This window comes from Dunckerocampus dactyliophorus, chromosome 10 (genome assembly GCF_027744805.1).
Source record: "Dunckerocampus dactyliophorus isolate RoL2022-P2 chromosome 10, RoL_Ddac_1.1, whole genome shotgun sequence".
In the NCBI taxonomy this organism is placed as follows: Eukaryota; Metazoa; Chordata; class Actinopteri; order Syngnathiformes; family Syngnathidae; genus Dunckerocampus; species Dunckerocampus dactyliophorus.
In genome coordinates this window covers 2,919,000-2,942,313 of record NC_072828.1, presented here as the reverse complement: position 1 = coordinate 2,942,313, position 23,314 = coordinate 2,919,000, and the positions used below count along the sequence as shown (strand labels likewise).

At 43.1% G+C, this 23,314-nt stretch overlaps 1 protein-coding gene across 1 annotated transcript in view; it reads right to left on the bottom strand.

The window, feature by feature from the left end:
- fbn2b (fibrillin 2b) overlaps window positions 1-23,314 on the bottom strand; it is a 141,446-nt gene that overhangs the window by 67,105 nt on the left and 51,027 nt on the right. The window contains exons 8-9 of the mRNA XM_054789607.1: window positions 16,908-17,033; window positions 8,454-8,579 (exon numbers count right to left, since the gene is read on the bottom strand). Of these exons, the coding sequence (XP_054645582.1) occupies window positions 8,454-8,579; window positions 16,908-17,033 (252 nt within the window). The remainder of the gene's footprint in view (window positions 1-8,453; window positions 8,580-16,907; window positions 17,034-23,314) is intronic.

Below are 23,314 nucleotides of genomic sequence, written 5' to 3'. Positions count from 1 at the left end.
GCGTCCCGATTGGCTGTAGACCATCTTTAATCAATCTCCTTCGTGCCGCCCTGCCATGCCTCCTGTTGTGTCATGCTAGCAAACAGTTTCTCTTCGACAAAACCCACATGTCAACAAAATGTTCCGCACCCAAAAGGCAGGGGGCGCCAGGACGAAGAGGCAAGAGGTGAAATACACATGAGTCACTTAATAATTGATTGTGTCGAACCTAGTAGGGTGGTCATTAGAATTCAAACAAAATTTGAAGTTTGAGAGTGTTTAAACAAGAGATAAAAGTGAGAAAATGTTAATGGCTGTCTGAGAAAAGAGTATAAAGTGTATGGTGAGGGGTTGCACACCTTAAAACATATAATAATTGTACAAAAATATACTTGGCCACTTCACCGGAACAGCAGGCTTTTATTACAGGTTTGAATGATCTCACAACAGACAAAATAATCCCTAACATGGGCAACTGCTGCAGCCGTAACCCACGCCAAGCTAACTCTGAACCCCCGATGTCACTTCCTGTCCACCCCCCATTCAGATCCCGTAGCGCCTGGACACATTTACATGAACACACATGAGCACAGCCTTATTTTCTGTCATTATGTCTACTATTTGGAGTAATAGGAATGTAAAGGTGACTCTAGGGTTGTTATTTCATGTCTCGAGGGCTCTATTAATGTTAAAAACCCTATTTAGAAGGTCATAAACAGTGCCACAATGTAAGTACAAAAACATTCCATTTATTAATATGAGGGATTTCTGTAGTTCCTAACTAAAAATACAGTTTTTAGTTTGTGGTGATTCACCTAAATCCCCAAACGTTTCAGTTGGTGTAAACTGAGCTCTGTATGAAAAGCAATCTGACTTATGGGGTCAAACAAACTTGCCAAAAGTCCAGCGTAGTTTTTAGCATTTTTACATAGTTTTGCGCTTACCTCCATATCTCATCATAAAAAGTCTTTATCTCGCCTCAGGTGGTTTCCTTTTTGTTAAGTCCGACATCACATGTGGGACTGTGCAGTTATGTTTTCATTTCGACATGGTGTAGTAACACGTTGGGCCTAAAACCCCCAAAAACCTCAAATTCCAGTAGGGAAAAAAAGGTTAGCGTTTTGAGGCGCATTCACAGTCAGTCCCATTATAATGTGTTCATGTTTGAAGGCAAACAGGTCGTGCTAAATTTATTTGTGGCAGTCCAAATAAATGACAGTGTGGCTACTAGTGTCTACTAGTACCTGGCAGCCCTACTAGCGTCTACTAGAACTGTACCTGGTGGTCCTACTGGCAACCCTACTAGCGTGTACTCGTATCTGGTGGCCCTACTAGTACCTGGCAACCCTACTAGTGTCTACTAGTACCTGGCAGCCCTACTGACATCTACTAGTACCTGACGGCCCTACTAGCATCTACTAGTACCTGACGGCGCTGAGTACTTATCAGATGGTGCAGGTGTACCTAAAACAGTTCCCAAAAAAGTGTATATGAGGTAAAATGTGACGGAGTACACCATATTACTTTGACTCCCTGCTCGTGTCAATGCAGGTGTACAAGACTGGTGTGGCCAGAGAAGCAACAGGCTGCACACTTCAATTAGAAAGGGCAGTTCAGTTGTTAAACCCCAGCTCATAAAATGAGTACTTTTTTCCAGCAGTGCCACCGTATGACACGCATACATGAAAAGGTTTCCGGGTAATAGCTCCTCTGAGAACACGGTCAACGGGTGCCCTACGCCCCCCTTGGTGGGTGGGGAGGAAGTTCCTTTATGGCCTGGAAGGGGGAAAGGTTGACTGGGGTCTCGACTAACTGCTGCCATCTCCAAAAAAAGAGAAGAAGTTCCAGTGGGACGGGTCAGGGTCAGTGGAGCAGCAGCTCAAAGTGTGCTGCAGGGGAACGTGGCTATTTCCTGGAAATCCCTCTCCTTAAGGAAGAATGCATATGTACTTCACGTGTGTGTGTGCACATTTAAGCATTATTGGAGGAAGGTGGGGCTGGTGGTGGTGGTGGTGGTGGTGGGGGGGGGGGGGGGGGGCGGGGGGGGGCGTTCACGTCCATTATCTCACTAATGAGCCAGCAGTCTGGAATTAATCAGTTCCATGTGGGGCAATTCTTGCCAATTAGAAGGAACATTAGGAGAGGGCTTGTGCAGTGTGTGGGAATACGAACAGTACACACACACACATACATTACACATACACGTACACGTACACGTACTACATGCACATACACATTCACATACACATACTCCATTCACATACACACACTACATGCACATGCACATACACATACACATACACACACGCACATACACATACTACATGCACATGCAGATACACATAAACATACACATACACATGCACATACTACATGCACACGTAGTACACACACTCTCATTCTCATCTACACATAGTAGAAATACACTCTCATTCTCATCTATACATAGTAGAAATACTGTACACTCTCACTCTCATCTACACACACACGTAGTAGAAATACACTCTCATTCTCATCTACATACAGATGTAGTAGAAATACACTCTCATTCTCATCTACATACAGATGTAGTAGAAATACACTCTCATTCTCATCTACATACAGATGTAGTAGAAATACACTCTCATTCTCATCTACATACAGATGTAGTAGAAATACACTCTCATTCTCATCTACATACAGATGTAGTAGAAATACACTCTCATTCTCATCTACATACAGATGTAGTAGAAATACACTCTCATTCTCATCTACATACATATGTAGTAGAAATACACTCTCATTCTCATCTACATACATATGTAGTAGAAATACACTCTCATTCTCATCTACATACATATGTAGTAGAAATACACTCTCATTCTCATCTACATACAGCTGTAGTACAAATACACTCTCATTCTCATCTACATGTAGTAGAAATACACTCTCATTCTCATCTACATACAGCTGTAGTACAAATACACTCTCATTCTCATCTCCATGCACACAAAATGGACACATATAAGCTGAAACATCCCGTAGGACTGAAAGAACTGGAGGAGAGCGACTTAGAGGGGGTTTGCTGATGAAGATGACGAAGGCTTTTAATTGGAAGCAGACATGCGTGCGTGTGTGCGTGTGTGCGTGTGTGCGTGTGCACCACGACACCAGCATATGCTTTCATTTGTGCCGAGGTGTTTATAGAGGAGAACTGACTGGACCCATCTTTTCTCCCCAGCTTCCAGCGTGACAGGGAATTTGGATGTGATTACTGCCACGCCCTCTCCACAGCCCCCTATGGCTCCTCCATCACGACACAGACCACATCCAACATGGACCCCGTTCCATTGCTCCTTCTCGATATTACATTAGGTGATCTTTGTCTAGCACTTTTTACAGCAGTACTTAAAAACAGCAGAGTGCTCCTGTCAAATAGAGGATCTTTTGCTGGCTTTTTTTTTTTTTTTGCAGTAGATCCTTAAAAGCAGAGTGCTCCGATTAAATAGAGGATTTTTTCCTGGTGGCTTTTTTGGGAGTAGGTTCTTAAAAACAGCAAAACTGCTCCGTCATGGAGAGGATCTTCGGAGAGTGTTTTTGCAGTAGCTCATTAAAAAGAGCAGAGCGCTCCTGTCAGATACTGTAGAGCAGGGGTCCCCAACAACTGGGGCCCGGTTCCCCCCCGCCCATGGACCGGTAGCTTTCAGGTGCAATGATAAAAAAAAAAAAATACACTTAAAAAAATATACATTTGTAAAAAACTACATCAGCTGAATGTGGAGCTTCTGGGATGAGACTCAGCACCTCCAAATCCGAGGCTATGTTTCACAGTCGGAAAAGGGTGGATTGCATCCTCCAGGTTGGAAATGAGGTCCTGCCCCAGGTGGAGGAGTGCAAGTATCCCGAGGTCTTGTTCACAAGTGAGGGAAGGTTGGCGCATGAGGTCAACAGGTGGACCGTCGTGGACCGTCGTGGTGAAGAGAGAGCTGAGCCAGAAGGCAAAGCTCTCAATTCTATCTATGTTCCCACCCTCACCTATGGTCATGAGCTTTGGGTCGTGACCGAAAGAACGAGATAACATCCATCCATCCATCCAACCATTTTCCTCGGGTCCCGGTCCGGGGGCAGCAGTCTTAATAGGGAAGCCAGACTTCCCGGTCCCCGGCCACCTCCTTCGGGGAGGACACCAAGGCGTTCCCAGGCCAGCTGTGAGACATGATCCCACCAGCGTGTCCTAGGTCTGCCCTGGTGCCTTCTCCCGCCTGGGCATGCCCGGAACACTTCACCAGGGAGGCATCCGGACAAGACGCACGAGCCACCTGGCCACCACGACTACCTTCTCTCGATGTGAAGGAGCAGCGGTTCTACTCTCAGCCCCTCTCGGATGACTGAGCTCCTCACCCTACCTCTTAGGTTGATTCCAGCCACAGTACAAAGGAAACTAATTTACCTACGCCTTCGGGTTGGGGAAAGGGTCCTGATTGCCGTTTGTGTGAACACGCCAAATGGCAGTTTAGACTACCCAGCCTTCTTGGAGTCCATCAGAGGGGTGCTGGAGAGCGTGCCAACTGAATTGGATTTGATGGCAGGGGAGGATGCCGGACAGACCTGGGAGTCCCAAAGTGTAGTGAGGTTGCGCTAGGAACGTCTGGCAGAGTCTCCCGTTCGTTGAGTCTTCAACTTTCACCTACAGCAGAGCTTCGCCTGCATCCTAGGGGAGGAAGAGGATATGGAGTCCGAATGGGCCATATTTTGTGCCTCCATTGCTGAGGCAGCCGATTGGAGCTGCAAGGTGGTCGGTGCCAGTCGTGGTGGCAAGCCCAGTACCCGATGGTGGACACCAGAGGTCAGGGCTGCCGTCAAGCTGAAGGAGTCCTATGGAGCATGGATGGCCTGTGGCACTCCTAAAGCAGCTGACAGGCACCGGCAGGCCAGGCGGCTCGCGGCTTCGGCGGTGGTCGAGGCAAAAAATTGGGTGTGGGAGGAGTTTGGTGAGGCCATGGAGCACAACTTTTGGTCGGCCTGCAAGAGGTTCTGGCAAACCGTTCGACGCCTCAGAAAGGGGAAGCAGTGCCCGGTCCACACTATTTACAGAGGGGACGGGGGCCTGCTGACCTCAACTGAGGATATAGTTGGACGGTGGAAGGAATATTTTGAGGCCCTTCTCAATCCTTCTGGCATACCTTCCGTAGAGGAAGCAGTCAGAGGACGCGGACGCGTACAGTTGCATCTCCATGGCTGAGGTATTTGGGGTAGTCAAAACGCTCCAGGGGTGGATGAGTTTCGCCCTGACTTCCTCAAGGCTCTGGATGTTGAGAGGCTGTCTTGGCTGACACATCTCTTCAACATTGCGTGGAAGTCGGGAACAGTACTTCTGGATTGGCAGAACGGGGGAGTGGTCCCCCTGTTCAAGAAGGGTGACCAGAGGGGGACAAAAGGAGGGTTACATTTCTCAGCCTCTCTGGGAAAGTCTTTTCCAGGGTGCTGGAGAGAAGGGTAAGACCCTTAGTCGAACCTCAGCTACAGGAGGAGCAATGTGGTTTTCGTCCCAGCTCTACACCCTTGCGAGGATACTGGAAGTTACATGGAAGTTTGCCCAACCAGTCTACATGGGCTTTGCGGACTTGAAAAGGCAATTGACAGTGTCCCTCGCAGTGTCCTGTGGGGAGTGCTTTGGGAGTACGGGATTGGTGACGCACTACTATGTGCCATTCTGTCGTTGTACGACCGGAGCAGGAGCCCGGTTTGCATTGCCAGTATTAAGTCGAGCCTGTTCTTGGTGAACTTTGGCCTCCGCCAAGGCTGCCCTTTGTCATCAGAACGAGATACAAGTGGCGGAAATTTCCTCCATAGGGTGGCTGGACTCACCCTAAGACATAGGTTAAGGAGCTCAGTCATCCGGGAGGGGCTCAGAGTAAAGCCGCTTCTCCTTCACATCGAGAGGAGCCAGTTGAAGTTGCTCGGGCATCTAGTCTGGACGCCACGCTGCTAAGGTGTTCCGGGCATGCACAGCTGGGAGAAGGCCACGGGGCAGACCAAGGACAAGCTGGAGGGACTATGTCTCACAGCTGGCCTGGGAACACCTTGGATCTTTGATGAGTGTTGTCTCAAGAAAGCTACATACTGATAGAAAGAAGCTGCTGCATCCTGCCTCGAAAAAGTCCAACCAAGCAAGAAATCAAGTTTTATAATTGTGCGGTTTTAAATTCCAATTTCACCAGCAGCAACAGAAATCGTTCATGACGTCTGCCTCCTCTCTGCTCACAGTGGTGCTGAACTACAGCCAAGCTGGAGGTGCGACTTGGGATCACAGGCTGGGAATATTCCGAGATGATATCAGTGAGATATGCTGTCGGGTCTGCTTTTCTTTATCCGTCTCCTCCACATCTTGTCTGCTCCAATTTGGAAGTGGGACAAAGGCTGAGGAAGGATGTAAGGGGGCTGCGTCTGGCGCTTGTTTTATTTGTGCTCGCTCTCTTTTTATTCCTTTCCTTTTCGACAGCTGGAGACGAGCCCGCCCGCAATTAAAAGATGGCAACTTTGGACAGGAATGTTGGCAAAAAAACATGAACCTTTGATTATATACAGTATATGAATAAAATATATATACAATAAATCAAAGTAACAAACTAACTACTTGTAGAAGACTTGCGTTCACTGACCGCCTCCCCCAACCCCCACCCGTCTCCACTAGAGACCATGTGACCAGACCTAAGTGGACATCTTTGGTTCTCTTTGGCCGAGGCTTGTTTTCACAGCCCCGTGCTTCCAATTAAGGGAAATATTTGATACTTTGGACTGTTGAACTGAGCCGGAGAAGGCCCGCTCTTGTTTCGACATGACTGCTCCAATGCACAAAGCCGTTTTTCAGCGTTTGGTGAGGAAATAGAAAACGTAGAGCAATTTTGCGCAGGGGACATGACCTCAGCCCCGGCAGACGCCTTTGGGATGACAAGAGTTATTGTACGACTAAACGATGAACTGATTTTGAAGGGGAACAAGGATCTGTAAATGCCTCAATAAATCTTGTGGAAAGGCTCATGGGTTTGCGTATTCATGCCGATGGATGATGTGGAATTCCACATGCACTGTATCTACAGCACAGTACAAGTAAAGTACGTGGTCATTATACAGTAGCTTTGCTGAATCCACAACAGGGACCCACTACAGTCATCGGATGTCCTCAGGACACGCATGCTTTATAATCCTTACACAAATGGGCAGTGACTTACGAACAATTACGGAAAATCTACCATACTTAAATAAGACGTCATTCTTCATGACGGCCATGTTTTTCAACCAACCTTGCTCAAATGTGCTTCTCGGTGATTGGGCTAAACATCTCAAAGTTACAGTGGGTGATTTGCAGGGCGCATAGAGCTCAATTCAGTCTGACTAATGGGGTTAACGTCATCACAGCTTCACCATGTGGTGTGCATGTCAGATAAATAACAGCACAGACAACACAGTAGGGGGCCATGTTGTGACAAATTTTCACTCTTTAGTGTGCACCCGTATAGGAGTAGAAGCGTTACACCATTGGGTGTCCTAGTTTTTTCATATTACAGTATAGTGTATCTTTTATAGCAGGGGTGTCCAAAGTGCGTCCCAGGGGGCCATTTGTGCCTTGCGTTTTTTTTTTTTATTGACCTGTGGCACATTCTAAAAATTTAATTTAACAAGAAAACAAAAAAAACAAAACAAAACAACAACAGCAAAAATGTAAAAATCTGCAGTAATTTTTCCAAGAATAAAGTAAAAAATATTAAGAGAAAATAGTCACAATTTTACAAGAATACACTCTGAATATTACGAGGAAAAATAATGTCATTTTAGTAGCACAGAGTTGACATATTACAGAAAAAACATTAATAAAAAATATATTATGAGAATGGGAATAAACTCATAGTATTACAAAAGAAAATTAAAAAAAATATTATTTAAAGAAAAAGATTATTTAAGAAGAAATAGTTGGAATTTGAAAAAGAAATGGGGAAAAATATACTGAAGACTGAAGTTCATATTTATACTACTACTAAGATGATAATACTATTAATACCTTTCACTTTTTTTTTATCCGAGCGATCCCTTGCATTCTTTCATTTTTCACCTTGTGGCCCTCGGAGGAATTAATTTTCAAATTTTCTAATTCCTATTATAATCCCATAAATCAACACAGAATGACACAATAACACAGGGCCTGTTTTATTCATTTGTGGGATGAATCTTATAAATTAACACCTGGTTGTGCTTTTGCTGTGCTGTACTTGAGGAACACATTAACACCTGGTAACGTTTCATGGGGCGCGTCATAGTGAGGTATCTGTCTCACAGCATGTGCAAATTAATGCTGTGAGGGCCAAAGAGTACACAAAAGTGTGTTTGTCAGCGGGCCAGTCTGACTCATCACATGCCCGCGCATCGCACATCCTCCAGCCGATGAGCTGATGAGGACAGCCTCGGAATGTCTCGGAATGTTTTTGCGCGAAACTCACCCACACATCTGGAGCCGTCTGTGCTGGAGATGTAACCTCGTGGGCAGGTGCAGACGTAACTACCGGCCGTGTTGGTGCATTCGCCGCCATCGCACACGCCGGGGATGGTGCTGCATTCGTCAATGTCTGAAAAAAACATGTTTCAAAAAAAGTATTGTGAGTCACAATTGCTTGTTAACTCATTCAATCCTAGACATTTTTCAAATAAACACTACAGATTTTGACTGATCTTTCAAGGCACACAGAATATTGTGTTCGATGGCTATATAAACACGGAACCTACCAAAAGAAACATTAGAAAAAAGTTTGTTTCTACCTTTCTCCGTTCGTTAGTAATCAGCAGTAGAACATAGGTAAGTTTCAGGAAAATATCAGTTCCTGACTAAAAAAGGGACAAAACCAGCTTTTTGTGAAAAGATACATTTCAAGCATAACTTTCACTTTGACAAAAAGTTTTTGTCAGCTTTGTGACAGCAATACCACAACATAAACAACACAAAAAGGGTTGTTTTACATCAACATAACAATTTATTTACAAATATAACACCATGAACGATTTACAATTTTCACATTTGGAACTGAACTGCGTGTGCATTAAAATTTCCCTACAATGCGTAAGATTCTGCACGCTACACTCCTCCACGTCCTTCCACTTCCTCCTTGCTGCCATGGATGTTTTTTCCATTCAAATTCACATGCCAAGCTCTGATCAAATGTACTTCTGCCACCTTGTGGCCATTTTTATGGCTTAAACCCGCTCTAAAAGTGACATCTATTAGTGTGCAGTTGTGTCATCACTTTTTTTTGCCTCTTGCGAAGAAAACCCTGCGTAAAAGACGTATAAATACGTCTTTGGGATTGGGCCTTCGGGTTTATAGACGCTTATAAATATGTCTTTGGTATTGAAGGAGTTCATTCATTGGCAAGATTTTTGTAAAACAAAAATAAAAACATAAAGTACAATACAATTCAAGTAAGGTGTCGAAGTGCAGTACTAAATAAAAAAAATTGAAAAAGAGTTCTCTCTACAGTAATTACTTTAGAGAGGCAAAATATTAAAAGCACCTGTCAATATGTTACATTGCATTTTTGACACCACTAAAAATGGTATGATAACAAATACACTCAGAATTTGGATGTTATTAGAGTGTGCAGATGTACCTCAACATCTGCCCGCTAATCTTTTATGGAAGGTTTGAGTACGTTTGAGTACAAGGTCATGCCATATTTTGATTATATTTTCCATCCATCCATCCATTTTCTATACCGCTTCATCCTCATTAGGGTCGCGGGGGCAAGCTGGAGCCTATCCCAGCTGACTTTGGGCGACAGGCGGGGTACACCCTGGACTGGTCGCCAGCCAATCGCAGGGCTGATTATATTTTAGAGATGCACAATATCTTAATTTTCAAACCAATACCGATAACTTTCTGCTTCTCAAGACCGACATCCGACAATTTTTTAATATATACTTTAAAAAAATTCAGATTTAACTTTAGTTTGTGCACACTTGGAGGTAAGAAGAACTGGAACAAATTAGGATTTGACCAAGTGTACCTGTTGATTTGGCCTAATCAAACATCATGACATTACTGCTACCACTTCACTACTATCAGGAGAACCAGAGTATAGAGGGGAGGGCACCACCTGCTGTGGCCCAGCAAAGTGCCCCATATTCGGACACGTGCGCCAAGCAGCCAGTGTGCCGCTACGGAGATCAGGAGAACCGAAGTATAGAGCGGGAGGAGGCATCTGGCGTTGTCTAACAAGGTGCACTGTATTCAGGCACATGCCCCGAGCAGTCCTTGTGACACCACGGAAGTCTCTGCCAAACCTTTTGCGCTTTTTAAACATTGTGGTACAACAAACCCAAAGCACCATAATATCGATGTGTCATTTCAGGTGGCTGATTCAGGAAGATTTTTTTCCCCTCATTGATGAGCATGCACGCGGGAGGTTACAACAGGCCGCTAACGTCACAGGCAGGACAAAAAAGGAGCACTTGATTTGCTCACCTGCACAGTTCAGGTGATCTTGCCTCATTATTGTTAATCGCAGCATTTTTAACTCATTCAATACCAAAGACGTAGTTATACTCCTGATCCCAACAATGTATTTATATCTATTTTACGTTTTTTTGCGTGACAGCCTGAAGGAGCTGATGTTGCAACTCCTCACCAATTAGGCGTGAGAGCAATTTTAATGCCATAAAAACGGCCACTAGGTGGCAGAAGTGCATCATGAGAGGAAGAAGAACTTATCTTTTCACAAGAAGCTGGTTTTCTCCCTTTTTTTAGTCAGGAACTAATATTTTCCTGAAACGTACTTATGTTCTGCTGACGACTAAAGAACGGAAAAAAGTAGAAACAAACTTTTTTTTCTGATGAAAGATGGGAGTGTAATGGCTGGCACTTAAGGGGTTGTCTTTTGAAAAATGGCTGGGATTGAATGAGTGTTATCGGATTTATCGGCATGACGTCATAATTCCCACATATCGGCCCGATAATTATCAGTCCGATAATTATCATGCACCTCATGATATTTAATATTGAATGTTTTGTTATGTATTTTGGTGCCATGTTGTGCCAATCTCCATTACTTTAGATGACATCCACAACATAATTTATAATCTATTGTAGGACAAAATTGTAAAAAACAAAAAAGCCCAACAATCAGTCAGATATTTCCAGCCAGTAAGCAATGATGTGTTCTTCTGGAGGTAACATACCGTAGCTTCCAGCATAGAGCTGCTAATTCAATTAAAGTCCCATAATGGAAAAGAAGAACTCAATAAACCCCAATAAAACGGCAATGACCTCTGAGAGTAGCAAAGCGCGGTGCTGCGGGGGCCCACCCATGCGTGGTATACTTTATGACGCCACATTATTCGCTAAGGGTTTGGGTTGAGGGGTTGGGGGCCCATTGCTTCATGCAGGGAAAAACCCAAAGTGAAATTCCACGATGCATCAGTTTTTTATGACGTGTGCCACTTATTTATATGCATGTGCAATTACTGCAGCGCTGTAGAGCATAATTACGGTATAAGTGCCCACGTGGTTCATATAGTATGTTGTGCACTCAGCCCTGGATTATGCGTCTGCGTAGTCACTGCCTTGGCCCCTCCGACGCCGACTTCTTTTCTTTCTTCTCATCTTTTCATAGCTCCTTGTGACATGCTTTTGTCTGCGCTAGGGGCGCTGTTTTTCAGCAAGTCAGCTAAGTGAACGAATCATGACACTCGTTGACTAGTTAGCTTGTCCGCTTCGTTCCTGGCGTGAGTTCTTTCTCCAGTTCAATACTGTTTCTTACCTTCTTCATCAAATTTCAAATGTTGCACGATAACTGAGACAGCCTACAAAAGCCGTGGCAAAATTTGGGCAAAAATTTTCATCGAAAACCGAATCCTACTATAACCGGGGCATTTGAAAACCGAGGTTTGACTGTTCAGTGGAAACTTGGTTAGCGTCATTAATCCGTTCCAGAAGGTCCGACTCTAGCCCAATTATTTTCTGCCATGCCCCCCCTCCCTCCGCCACTTGAGAAACTGCCAGTATATATTTATTTATCTGTACTGTACAGACTGAGCTTCAAACTAAAACCAGGAAAATCTGGTATCTTTGGCGATCGCGTCACTACTGAAGGCAGATCCACCGCCAGACAAGCTCTGTGACACTGTTAGCTGCCTGTATTTTTTGTCTCTGCTTGATTTCTGCATGTGTTTCGACATTTTCCTCTCTCAACCCACAATCAGTCTTCCTCACAGACAATCAGTCGCTGCCGGTTGGAGGAAAAGAGAACTGTTGCCCCCTACTGGAACAGAAATACATTGCCTACAATTCACACACAAGATAAATAAGACTTTGATCTGTAGCTCCTGCGAAAAAAAGCAAAAAAGACGTCAACAGACATCTCTGGCAGTCAACGTTATTTCTTGAAAAGACGTCAATAGACGTCCTTGGCAGTGAAAAAGCACTAATAAAATTTTCCCATAAGAAATAATGTCAATCCAATTCATCCATTCCAGAAAGCCAAAAATTTTAACACAAAATACATTTTTTATAGTTTTACAATTACACTTTTGCATGCAGAAACTACTTCTAAATGCATAAAAAGGATGAATGGAGATTTAAGGTTATTTTTGCCTTCATTGAAGACGTGATTGTCGGCAAAGACACAATGTGGCAGCGAGATCAACACGGAAACCACCTTCCTGTTTTGCCATGAGTTATTTCTATTTCCTCACCTCAAGTCTCCGCTTTTCTTTTGATCACGACTGCAAAATAAGCCAGAACGGAGCTAAAGAAAGCGGCGAGTACCAGCATTTTCACACAGACGGTGAGAAACACTATTGACTTCAAGAGAGACGATGCACAGTCAAGACGTGCGCTATACTCTATGCTAACAGGAGAATGTACGCAAACCAAGGCAACATTTTGGCGTACTTTCTTTACTTTGGCGTATTTCCAACGTAAACTGAAAAACAAGCTAACCGGGGCGTACGCTAACTAAGGTTCCACTGTATTCCCAAAAGAAGAAGAGTGGAAGCCATTCCAGCTGTAAAGGGAACCTCCACATTTTCACTTCAATGGGTGTAATGTCCAGGTGTCCACAATACCATACATTGTACGTGAGTCATGTATGAAAGCGAAAACAGGTGCTAACGTAGCCAGCAGTGATTTCGCTAATCTAAACACTAAGTCACTATGCAAGAAGCTGAGAGCGACCCAGGCTGTGTGTAGCGTCTACAGGCCCAAAGTGTTTCTTTGTTCAAAACTAACAGATGGTTTGCAGCCAAAAGACTGTGCTCATGAAAGGAAAAAACACAGACTCAACAAAAAGCAGACCATAAACCAGGTGCCTTGTTGAGCCAAAAACAATCAGACACCCATCACATCTTAACTGCACTTTATCTTAATTGCCTTAAAACCTCAGCCAGTTTACAGTTGAAGCTCGACGCGAGGCTGCTTTGCTTCAAACAGGCAGAAACATTACCGACCCAAAGGAGCGGTGCTCAAGAGTACGTCCATTCTCACTGACTGATAACACGTCACCATTCTTTCATTCCGTTTCTAGAAAGCTTGTCCTGTTCGGAGTCATGGGTGAGTTGGAGCCTACCCCAGCTGACTTTGGTACACCCTGGCCAAACAAGCATTAATACTCGCAGTCACACCTACCGACTATTTAGAGTTTTCAAGTAGTCTACGGGTGGCCCTCAGTTTACCACGTTTTGTGTTATGATGTTTCATGTATGGCATTGCGTGTTACGCCGTTTGCCTTATGACCCTTCATCTTGCAGCATTTTGCGTCACGTCATCTTATGGCATTATGTGTTACGGTATTTTGTGTTACGTTGTTTGGAATGGCGTTTCGTGTTACAACATTTTGTGTTATGCCGTTATAGCATTGTGTTATGGTGCTTCCTGTTATGACATTTCGTCTTATGACGTAGCGTGTCATAGCTTTTCGTGGTATGGCGTTACGTGTTACAGTGTTTTGTGCTACCCTGTTCGTCTCATGACGTTTCACGTTACAGCGCTTTGTGTTACATGGTTTGTCTAGCGATGTATTGTGTTATGGCGTTTCGTGTTATGGCGTTTCGTGTTACGACATTTCGTGTTATGGTGTTACAGTGTTTTGTGCTACCCAGTTCTTCTCATGACGTTTCGTGTTACAACGCTTTGTGTTACATCGTTTGTCTAGTGACGTATTGTGTTATGGCGTTTCGTGTTATGACGTTTCGTGTTATGACGTTTCGTGTTACGACGTTTCATGTTACGACGTTTCGTGTTACAACGTTTCGTGTTACAACGTTTCGTGTTATGCCGCTTTATGTTACAGCATTTTTTGCTACATCGTCTGTCTAGTGACATATCGCGTTATGGCGTTTCGTGTTATGGTGTTACGTGTTACAGCGTTTTGTCTTACGCTGTTTGTCTCATGACGTTTCGTGTTACAATGTTTTGTGTTATGACGTTTCGTGTTATGACGTTTCGTGTTACGACGTTTCATGTTACGACGTTTCGTGTTACGGCGTTTCGTGTTACGTTTCGTGTTATGCCGCTTTATGTTACAGCATTTTTTGCTACATCGTCTGTCTAGTGACATATCGCGTTATGGCGTTTCGTGTTATGGTGTTACGTGTTACAGCGTTTTGTCTTACGCTGTTTGTCTCATGACGTTTCGTGTTACAATGTTTTGTGTTATGACGTTTCGTGTTATGACGTTTCGTGTTATGACGTTTCGTGTTACGACGTTTCATGTTACGACGTTTCGTGTTACGACGTTTCGTGTTACGTTTCGTGTTATGCCGCTTTATGTTATAGCATTTTTTGCTACATCGTCTGTCTAGTGACATATCACGTTATGGCGTTTCGTGTTATGGTGTTACGTGTTACAGCGTTTTGTCTTACGCTGTTTGTCTCATGACGTTTCGTGTTACAATGTTTTGTGTTATGACGTTTCGTGTTATGACGTTTCGTGTTACGACGTTTCATGTTACGACGTTTCGTGTTACGGCGTTTCGTGTTACGTTTCGTGTTATGCCGCTTTATGTTACAGCATTTTTTGCTACATCGTCTGTCTAGTGACATATCGCGTTATGGCGTTTCGTGTTATGGTGTTACGTGTTACAGCGTTTTGTCTTACGCTGTTTGTCTCATGACGTTTCGTGTTACAATGTTTTGTGTTATGACGTTTCGTGTTATGACGTTTCGTGTTATGACGTTTCGTGTTACGACGTTTCATGTTACGACGTTTCGTGTTACGACGTTTCGTGTTACGTTTCGTGTTATGCCGCTTTATGTTATAGCATTTTTTGCTACATCGTCTGTCTAGTGACATATCACGTTATGGCGTTTCGTGTTATGGTGTTACGTGTTACAGCGTTTTGTCTTACGCTGTTTGTCTCATGACGTTTCGTGTTACAATGTTTTGTGTTATGCTGTTTTATGTTACAGCATTTTCTGTAAACATCGCTTGTATTATAACGCATCGTTTTATAGCGTTTCGTGTTATGGCGTTTCATGCTATGGTGTTTCGTGTTATGGCGTTTCGTGTTATGGCGTTTCGTGTTATGGCGTTTCGTGTTATGGCGTTTCATGCTATGGCGTTTTGTGTTATGGCGTTTCGTGTTATGGCGTTTCGTGTTATGGCATTTCGTGCTATGGCGTTTCGTGTTATGGCGTTTCATGCTATGGCGTTTCGTGTTATGGCGTTTCGTGTTATGGCATTTCGTGCTATGGCGTTTCGTGTTATGGCGTTTCATGCTATGGCGTTTCGTGTTATGACATTTTGTGTTACTCTGTTGGTCTTGTGAGGTTTTATGTTACAAAGTTCAGTGGTTTCGTGGTTACAAAGCACTCCCACGAATTACTTAAAAGATGTGTTTGGACCTACGCAGTTTGGTTCGTAAATACGAGACTCGCTCGAGAACTACCTACACGATCATGCGTGCGGCAAAAGAATGCGTAGTTGCACACAGCTGCACTGAGGAAGGACACGGCCGCCCCTGCTTTCCCTCACCAACCTGCCGCCCTCCATCATGTCTCCCAAGCGTGAGGCTGACTCCCATGATGGCGGTGTGCCAAAGAAAAGGAAAGCCACCACCCATGGAAGTGCAACCAGACATTGTCAAAAAGGCTCAGAAAAGGGAGAAACGCAGAGACACTGGCTGCATGCCCGGTCCAAGCCGCTTGATCGTCATCAAGGACAAAAATAGTATCCTTGAACATGTGAAAGGATCCGCTCCTATAAAGTGGACGGTGATAACTTATGACTGTATTTTATGTCCGTCGAATGTTCTGTGTACAGTGCGAACGACTTAAGTGTTCATTTAGGAACACATTTACACTTTTTACTAATGGCGTCGTAGGAACGCAACTCGTCCGTAAACCAAGGACCTTCAGTAGCATGCATGTTTTTCGACTGTTGAACGAAACATTTGTCACAGTTTTGCCACCTGATACTTAAAAACCTTTTGTCAGCCTTCCCAAGAAGTAAATAAACATCTTCAGCTGGAGAGACACAACCACCACCTGGCTAACTATTACACCTTTCTGTCAAAGCATTGTTTAAATTCCATCCAGTCAACACATTGCAATGTGATTCCACTATGCTGTGTGTGTGTGTGTGTGTGTGTGTGTGTGTGTGTGTGTGTGTGTGTGTGTGTGTGTGTGTGTGTGTGTGTGCGTGTGTGAGTTGCACATGCCCGGACAACTTTAACTTGGAACATGCTGTCACTGCTGCCAGCATTGAATCGAATCTAATCTAATCGGATTTAATCTAATCTAATCTAATCTAATCTAATAATCTAAACCAATTGTGCAAAAATGTGACCTTTTTTCCAGCTAAGTAAATCATCAATTGACACCTCACCTGTCTGATGATTTGGTTATTGTTAAACTTGTTTAATTGGAGAACTTTTGTGGATTAGGATGATAAAAAGCCCAGACTCACCTTCGCATTTGTGGCTAGTTTCACTCTGACGGTGGCCAGCGGGGCATTTGCACTCATAGGACCCCACGGTGTTGATGCAGTTCCCTCCAGCACAGAGACCTGGCACTGCTTGGCACTCGTCCACATCTATCAGCAAAAACACAAAATGCTTATGAGGACAAAAGTGACATTTTTTCATATGAATAGAATATTTTCTGATGATATTATGCATTTTGCTCTATTTTTTTTATTTCTTTTAGATTTTTTGGTTGTTTTTTTGTTTTTCCAGCAGGGCCCCATACTGAAAAATGAACGGATATAAGCGTCACTTTGATATGCTTAGATGTTATATCCAGTCATATGCAAATGTTTGGGCACCCCTGACAATTTCCATCATTTTCATGAATAAAACATTGGTTGTTTGATATATCACATACTGTAACTGATGGACAGAGTGGTAGTTCACAAGTGCAACACGGTTTATTATGCATCATTATACATCCTAACGAAATTAGACAGGTGCAGAAATGTGGCACCCCTGTCATTTAGTTGATTTGAATATCTCTATCTACCTGAAACTGGTTATTTGGAACACAAAGTGGCTTTGGTGAGCTCATTAGGGCCCTGAAAACAGCAGTCAAACGACCTGAAAATGAAGACTGTCCAACATCATGCTTTACAGTTTCCACTGTGAGGAACAAATGACTTTAATTTTATTTCTCCAAAGTGCCGTGGGCCAACGACATCAAGTCAGATGTCGCAAACGGCCCCTGGGCCGCACTTTGGACACCCACGGGTTGACTCTGTGACAACTCTGTGAGCAACCACAACGTCACTCGTCGACTATTTAGCTTGTTAGCTTCCCACGTAACGGGAAGACGATGGTAATTAAAAAGAGGAGGGGAGTGCTTTTGCAGCTGGAACTAATCCATGCATTCCAACAGTCACTCTTACTGCAAATCTTTAACCGACATCGGAGGGGAAGGCGTTGGCGACTCTGAACGAGTCATATACAGATCATAGTCTTAACGGCTCGTTTGGCCATGCACAGTCTGAACTCAAATGGAAACCGGTGAAATGCAACAAAATGCGTACCCGGCAGCAGCAAAGTGTACAAGCGCACTCAAGGGCGACAAATGCGTACATGCTGGCAGGTCTGTAATAATCCCCTAAAATGCCCTGAAATGCCTATTTTTCATATTCTAATCCAGGGGTCACCAACGTTTGTTCTTGCGAGAGCTACTTTTAGAAAATGAAAATGGCCACAAGCTACTCATTTTTGTAGAAATGATTTTCATAGCTTATTTCAACACAAACAGATGAAATATGCTTGTTTTACCAGAACATTCACAAAATGCTGGTGTCCACAACTCACATTTTATGCTTCACAATACTTTTCTTTCTAGTGTTCTCACATTATTACCTGAAAGCCTGAATGAAAAGCAGGCTTGCGGGCGCCTCATGTGGTCGTGGGGGGCCACCCGGGGTGCCCGCGGGCACCACGGTGGTGACCCCTGCTCTAAACTATCAGTTGCCTCCCTCCATTATTAAACGCATTTTAAATTCCGTTTTTACGCAAGAAACGATTCCAGACATACAGGATACAGTATTGTACTTACAAAACGTGCAGTTACACAACATCGCGTCTTGTCAGAGCGTCTTCCTGCTGGGAAATGTTGAGTGAATGGACTTGGGATTGAGTCATAGCTGCAGCACTCTTTTTCCCCTGCAGGAAGTGTAATCTAACCACTTTGTGTGTGAGTGAATTGCAATGTAAAGCAAAGCAAAGAAATCTGTGATGTCGGACCACAAATAGGTGGCGACCTAATGTACACTAAAAAGATACACTTGTCTGAAGCGACACACAGTCGTATGCAAAGGTTTGGGCACCCCTGGCAATTTCCATCATTTTCTTGAATAAATCAATGGATATTTGATTTATTTAAATGAGGTTTATAGGATTAACACAAGATATTCAGTACGCATGAAATGTGGGCACCCCTGTCATTTTGTTGATTTGAATACTTCTATCTACCCAGCACTGGTTAATTGGAAAACAAAATGGGTTTTGTGAGCTCATTAAGCATTGAATTTCCTAGATAGATGCATCCAAACACCTAATCAAAGGTATTTAAGGTGGCCACTTGCAAGTTGGTTTTCTCTTGGAATGTCCTGTGAAGACGGCCAACATGGGGTCCTCAAAACAAAACAGATGTCAAATGACCTGAAAATGAAGACTGTTCAACATCGCCACTTACGCGAAGGCCACAAAAAGCTATCTCAAGGGATTTCAGCTATCGCTTTCCACTGTGAGGAACATCATGACGAAATGGAAGACCACAAACATGGTTAGAGTATTGTAAAGGCCCGAAGTGGCAGGCCAGGGAAATATCAGAGACGCAAAGGCAAAGGGCAAAGACAAGCCACAGAGCACTTCCAAAGAACTATAACATCAACTTGTAGTTGGTCGTCTGACGTACGCAGAAGAACATTTGGACAAGCGAGCTTCATTTTGGAATAAAGTGCTATGGTGATGCATATTGCACATCTTCTGTTAATCAAGAAACCTCTTTTCACTGCCGAAGTATTGCTCCGTCCATCAGTTGTTTAATACATTCAAAAGAAACTGTAGCTTTGTAAGCGCCTAATGATTTTATAATTGAAAATGTCCAAAATTGTGTGCCCAAATTTCAAACATTTTACAGTGGACGCCTCACCGTGTCGTAACTTGCCACTCACTCCAGCGTCAAATGCGACTTCCAGCAAGTCGTTTGAACATTAAACGCTTTTATTAAATGTACACTTTTCCCAGCATTCCCCCGTGAGTCACGTTTCCCAGTATTGATGATATGTCAGTGGGCGGCTTCACTGGGAAATGCGTGTGCACACACTTATTCACAAAGTGGATTTATTTCCCCCTCGATGCGCTCCGGAATCCAAAGATGCTTGTGTAGCAGGGAGGCACAGAAAGAGGCTGTTTTCAATAGGCTCGTGTGTGTGTGTGTGTGTGTGTGTGTGTGTGTTTGCATGTGTGTGCGTGCGTAAGACAAAAAGACAGCATGTCTCAGCCGACACCCCAATGTGGAGCCTTACATTCATGGTCACGTGCGCTTTGTACTGCTTCCAATTAGACGTCCCTCAAGGCTCGCTGGTGGCTTGGGGACTTAGTAATAAACATGGATTCAACCTACAGCAGATACAAGATGCTATCTGCTCACACATGAACGCCTTTATGGATGTACGTGCTGCCATGAAAAGCTACCATGCAGGTGGTAGATGTTATTTTTACCCCTTCAATCTAGTAGCTCATTTTATGTTTCAGTCTGACACAGGGGTGTCCAAACTTTTTCCGACAGGGCCACATACTGAAAAATGAACGGATGCAAGGGCCACTTGGATATGCTAAGACGCTTTCTACAGTCGTATATTTTGATATATCACATAACTGACGGACAGAGTGGCATTTCAAAAGTGAAACGGGGTTTATTGGTTTAACGTGAGAAGTGCAGTATAGGGTGGTGTGAAAAAGTGTTTGCCCCCTTCTTGATTTCTTCTTTTTTGTTTTGTTTGCTTTGCCACACTTAAATGTTTCAGATCAAACTAATGTAAATATTAGTCAATGACAACACAATTCAACACAAAATGCACTTTTTAAATGAAACTTTTTATTATTAAGAGAGGAAAAAAAATCCAAAGCTACATGCCCCCCCCCACCCCCCCACCGCCTTGCCCCCTAAACCCAATCACTTGGGTCATCTTTGCAGAATTGTTGTCATTCAGCCATATTGGAGGCTTTTCCTTTTTAAGGTTATGCCACAGCATCTCAATAGGATTCAGGTCAGGACTTGGACTAGACCACTCCAAAGTCTTCATTTTGTTTTTCTTCAGCCATTCAGAGATGGACTTGTTGGTCTGTTTGAAGCAGCAAAACAGCCCCACACCATCACACTACCACCACCATATTTTACTGTTGCTATGATGTTCTGTTGCTGAAGTGTGGCGTTACTTTAGCGCCAGATGTAATGGGACACACAACTTCCAAAAGGTTCAACTTTTGTCTCTTCAGACCACAGAGTATTTTCCCAAAGGTCTTGGGGATCATCAAGATGTTTTCCAGCAAAACTGAGACGAGCCTTAATGTTGTTTTTGTTCAGCAGTGGTTTTGGTCTTGGAACTCTGCCATGCAGGCCGTTTGTGCCCAGTGTCTTTCTTATGGTGGAGTCATGAACACTGACCTTAACTGAGGCAAGTGAGGCCTGCAGTTCTTTGGATGTTGTTGTGGGGTCATTTGTGACTTCTTGGATGAGTCGTTGCTGCGCCCTTGGGGTCATTTTGGTTGGCCGGCCACTCCTGTTCCGTATTTTCGACTTTTGTGGATAATGGCTCTCACTGTGGTTTGCTGGAGTCCCAGAGCTTTAGAAACTTTATAACTTTTTCCACACTGATAGATCTCAATTCATCTCAGTTAAGTTATGCTTTAACGGGGGGGGAATCACTTTTTCACACATGGCCATGTACTGTAGCTTTGGATTTTTTTTCTCCCTTATAATAAAAAGTTTCATTTAAAAGCTACATTTTGTGTTGAGTTGTGTTGTCATTGACTAATATTTACATTTGTTTGATGATCTGAAACATTTAAGTGTGACAAACATGCAAAAAAAAAAAAAAAATTCAGGAATGGGGCCAACACTTTTCCCCACCACTGCACATCAAAACAAAATTAGACAGGGGAAGAAATGTGGTCACCGCTGTCATTTACTTGATTTATCTACCTCACACTCGTTATTTGTAGATGGCTTTGGTGCGTTCATGAAGTCTTGTTTTTCTCAGTAAATCTCCTGTGAAGATGGCCACATGGGGTCCTCAAAACAGCTGACAAATGACCTGAAAATGAAGACTGTGCAACAATCTTGCTTTACGGGAAGGCCACAAAAAGCTACCTCGGAGATTTCAGCTATCGCTTTCCACTGTGAGGAAATGGAAGACCACAAACACAGTTATTGTTGGGATGGCCACATTTTTGCATCTGTCTAAATTTGATCTGATGCATATTTCACATGTTGTGTTAATCCAATAAACTTACCTTGTCATCCGTTAGTATTTATAGGATTTATAGGATTTAGGATTTATAAATGAATGGATGATGGCAAGTGTCAGGTGTCAGGTGTTTGCATACGACTGTATAGTCCAAGAAAACCTGCATCTGGCAATGTGATACGTGTAAAAGCAGATCATCAGTACCAACTTCTGTCTTTGCTCTTTTTTCCCGTTTTTGCTGTTTTTTTTAATTTTCCAAATATTTCAACTTTGTTCTAAAATAATCTTCGTACATTTTCTTTATGTAACATTTTGACTTTTTTTTATCCCAACATATATTTTAAACATTACAACTTTATATTTTTTTTGTTTGTTTCTCATGTTACAACTGAAAAAATATTTTTTCTTTCATATTTCAACTCTCTGCTATAAAAATGACATTATTTTTCCTCATAATCTTACAATTACAGCTGTTTTTTTTCATTTCTGCTGTTTTTTTTCCCCACGACTATTTAAACTTTCCACTTGTAATATTCTTCTCGTATTATGACTTTATACACATAATATTCTTTCTTTATTCTTGTAACATAATTTTTTCCGCAACCTCATTTTCCCAAAATTACAACTTTATTTGTTGTTGTGTTTGTTTCTCATAATATTACGACTAGGGATGAGCCAGATACTCGTTGCAAACGAGCTTCCATTGACAGGTAATGCATTTATACCGAGTACGAGCATGAAATAAATACAGCTCGTTTTATCCGTAATTGTGATGACATAAAATCCGCATTATGTATTCTCTCCTCACGCTCTCTGATTGGCCAGTCACACACAGCGACCGCCCCTGCCGAGACAGACTGGCTGGCTGCAGTGGAGCATTTCACTCACATAAGGGAGCACTCGTGCGAGTACGTCTTTCAACCCTTTCATTTGCATTTTGCTCCTGAAATAAGTCCATACAAAGTGAATCAAACTAGAGTCAAGTTTTCATGCATCTGTATATAAATGCACAAGTCTCACACACTCATTTGTTTACACTCCTCCCTCCCTGTGAAATATGTAAACCAGGGATGTCTAAAGTGCGGGCCGCGGGCCATTTGTGGACCGCATTTTTTATGGGCCTGTGAACGGCACATTGTGGAAACAAAATATAAAACAAAACTGGAAAAATAAAACAAAAAAGCATAACGTAACTAAGAAAAAACTGAAAGTTGAAGAAGAGTTGATACTAAAAACTTACAGATAACTTACACACATGCACAGTACACATGTAGCTGAATAATAAACATCCATGTCAATTTCTGACTTAAAATAATCTACCGATTTAAGCACCGCTCATTTCCGGTTAAACCACTCCCACTTCTGGTTTATGCCCCGCCCATTCCAATTGC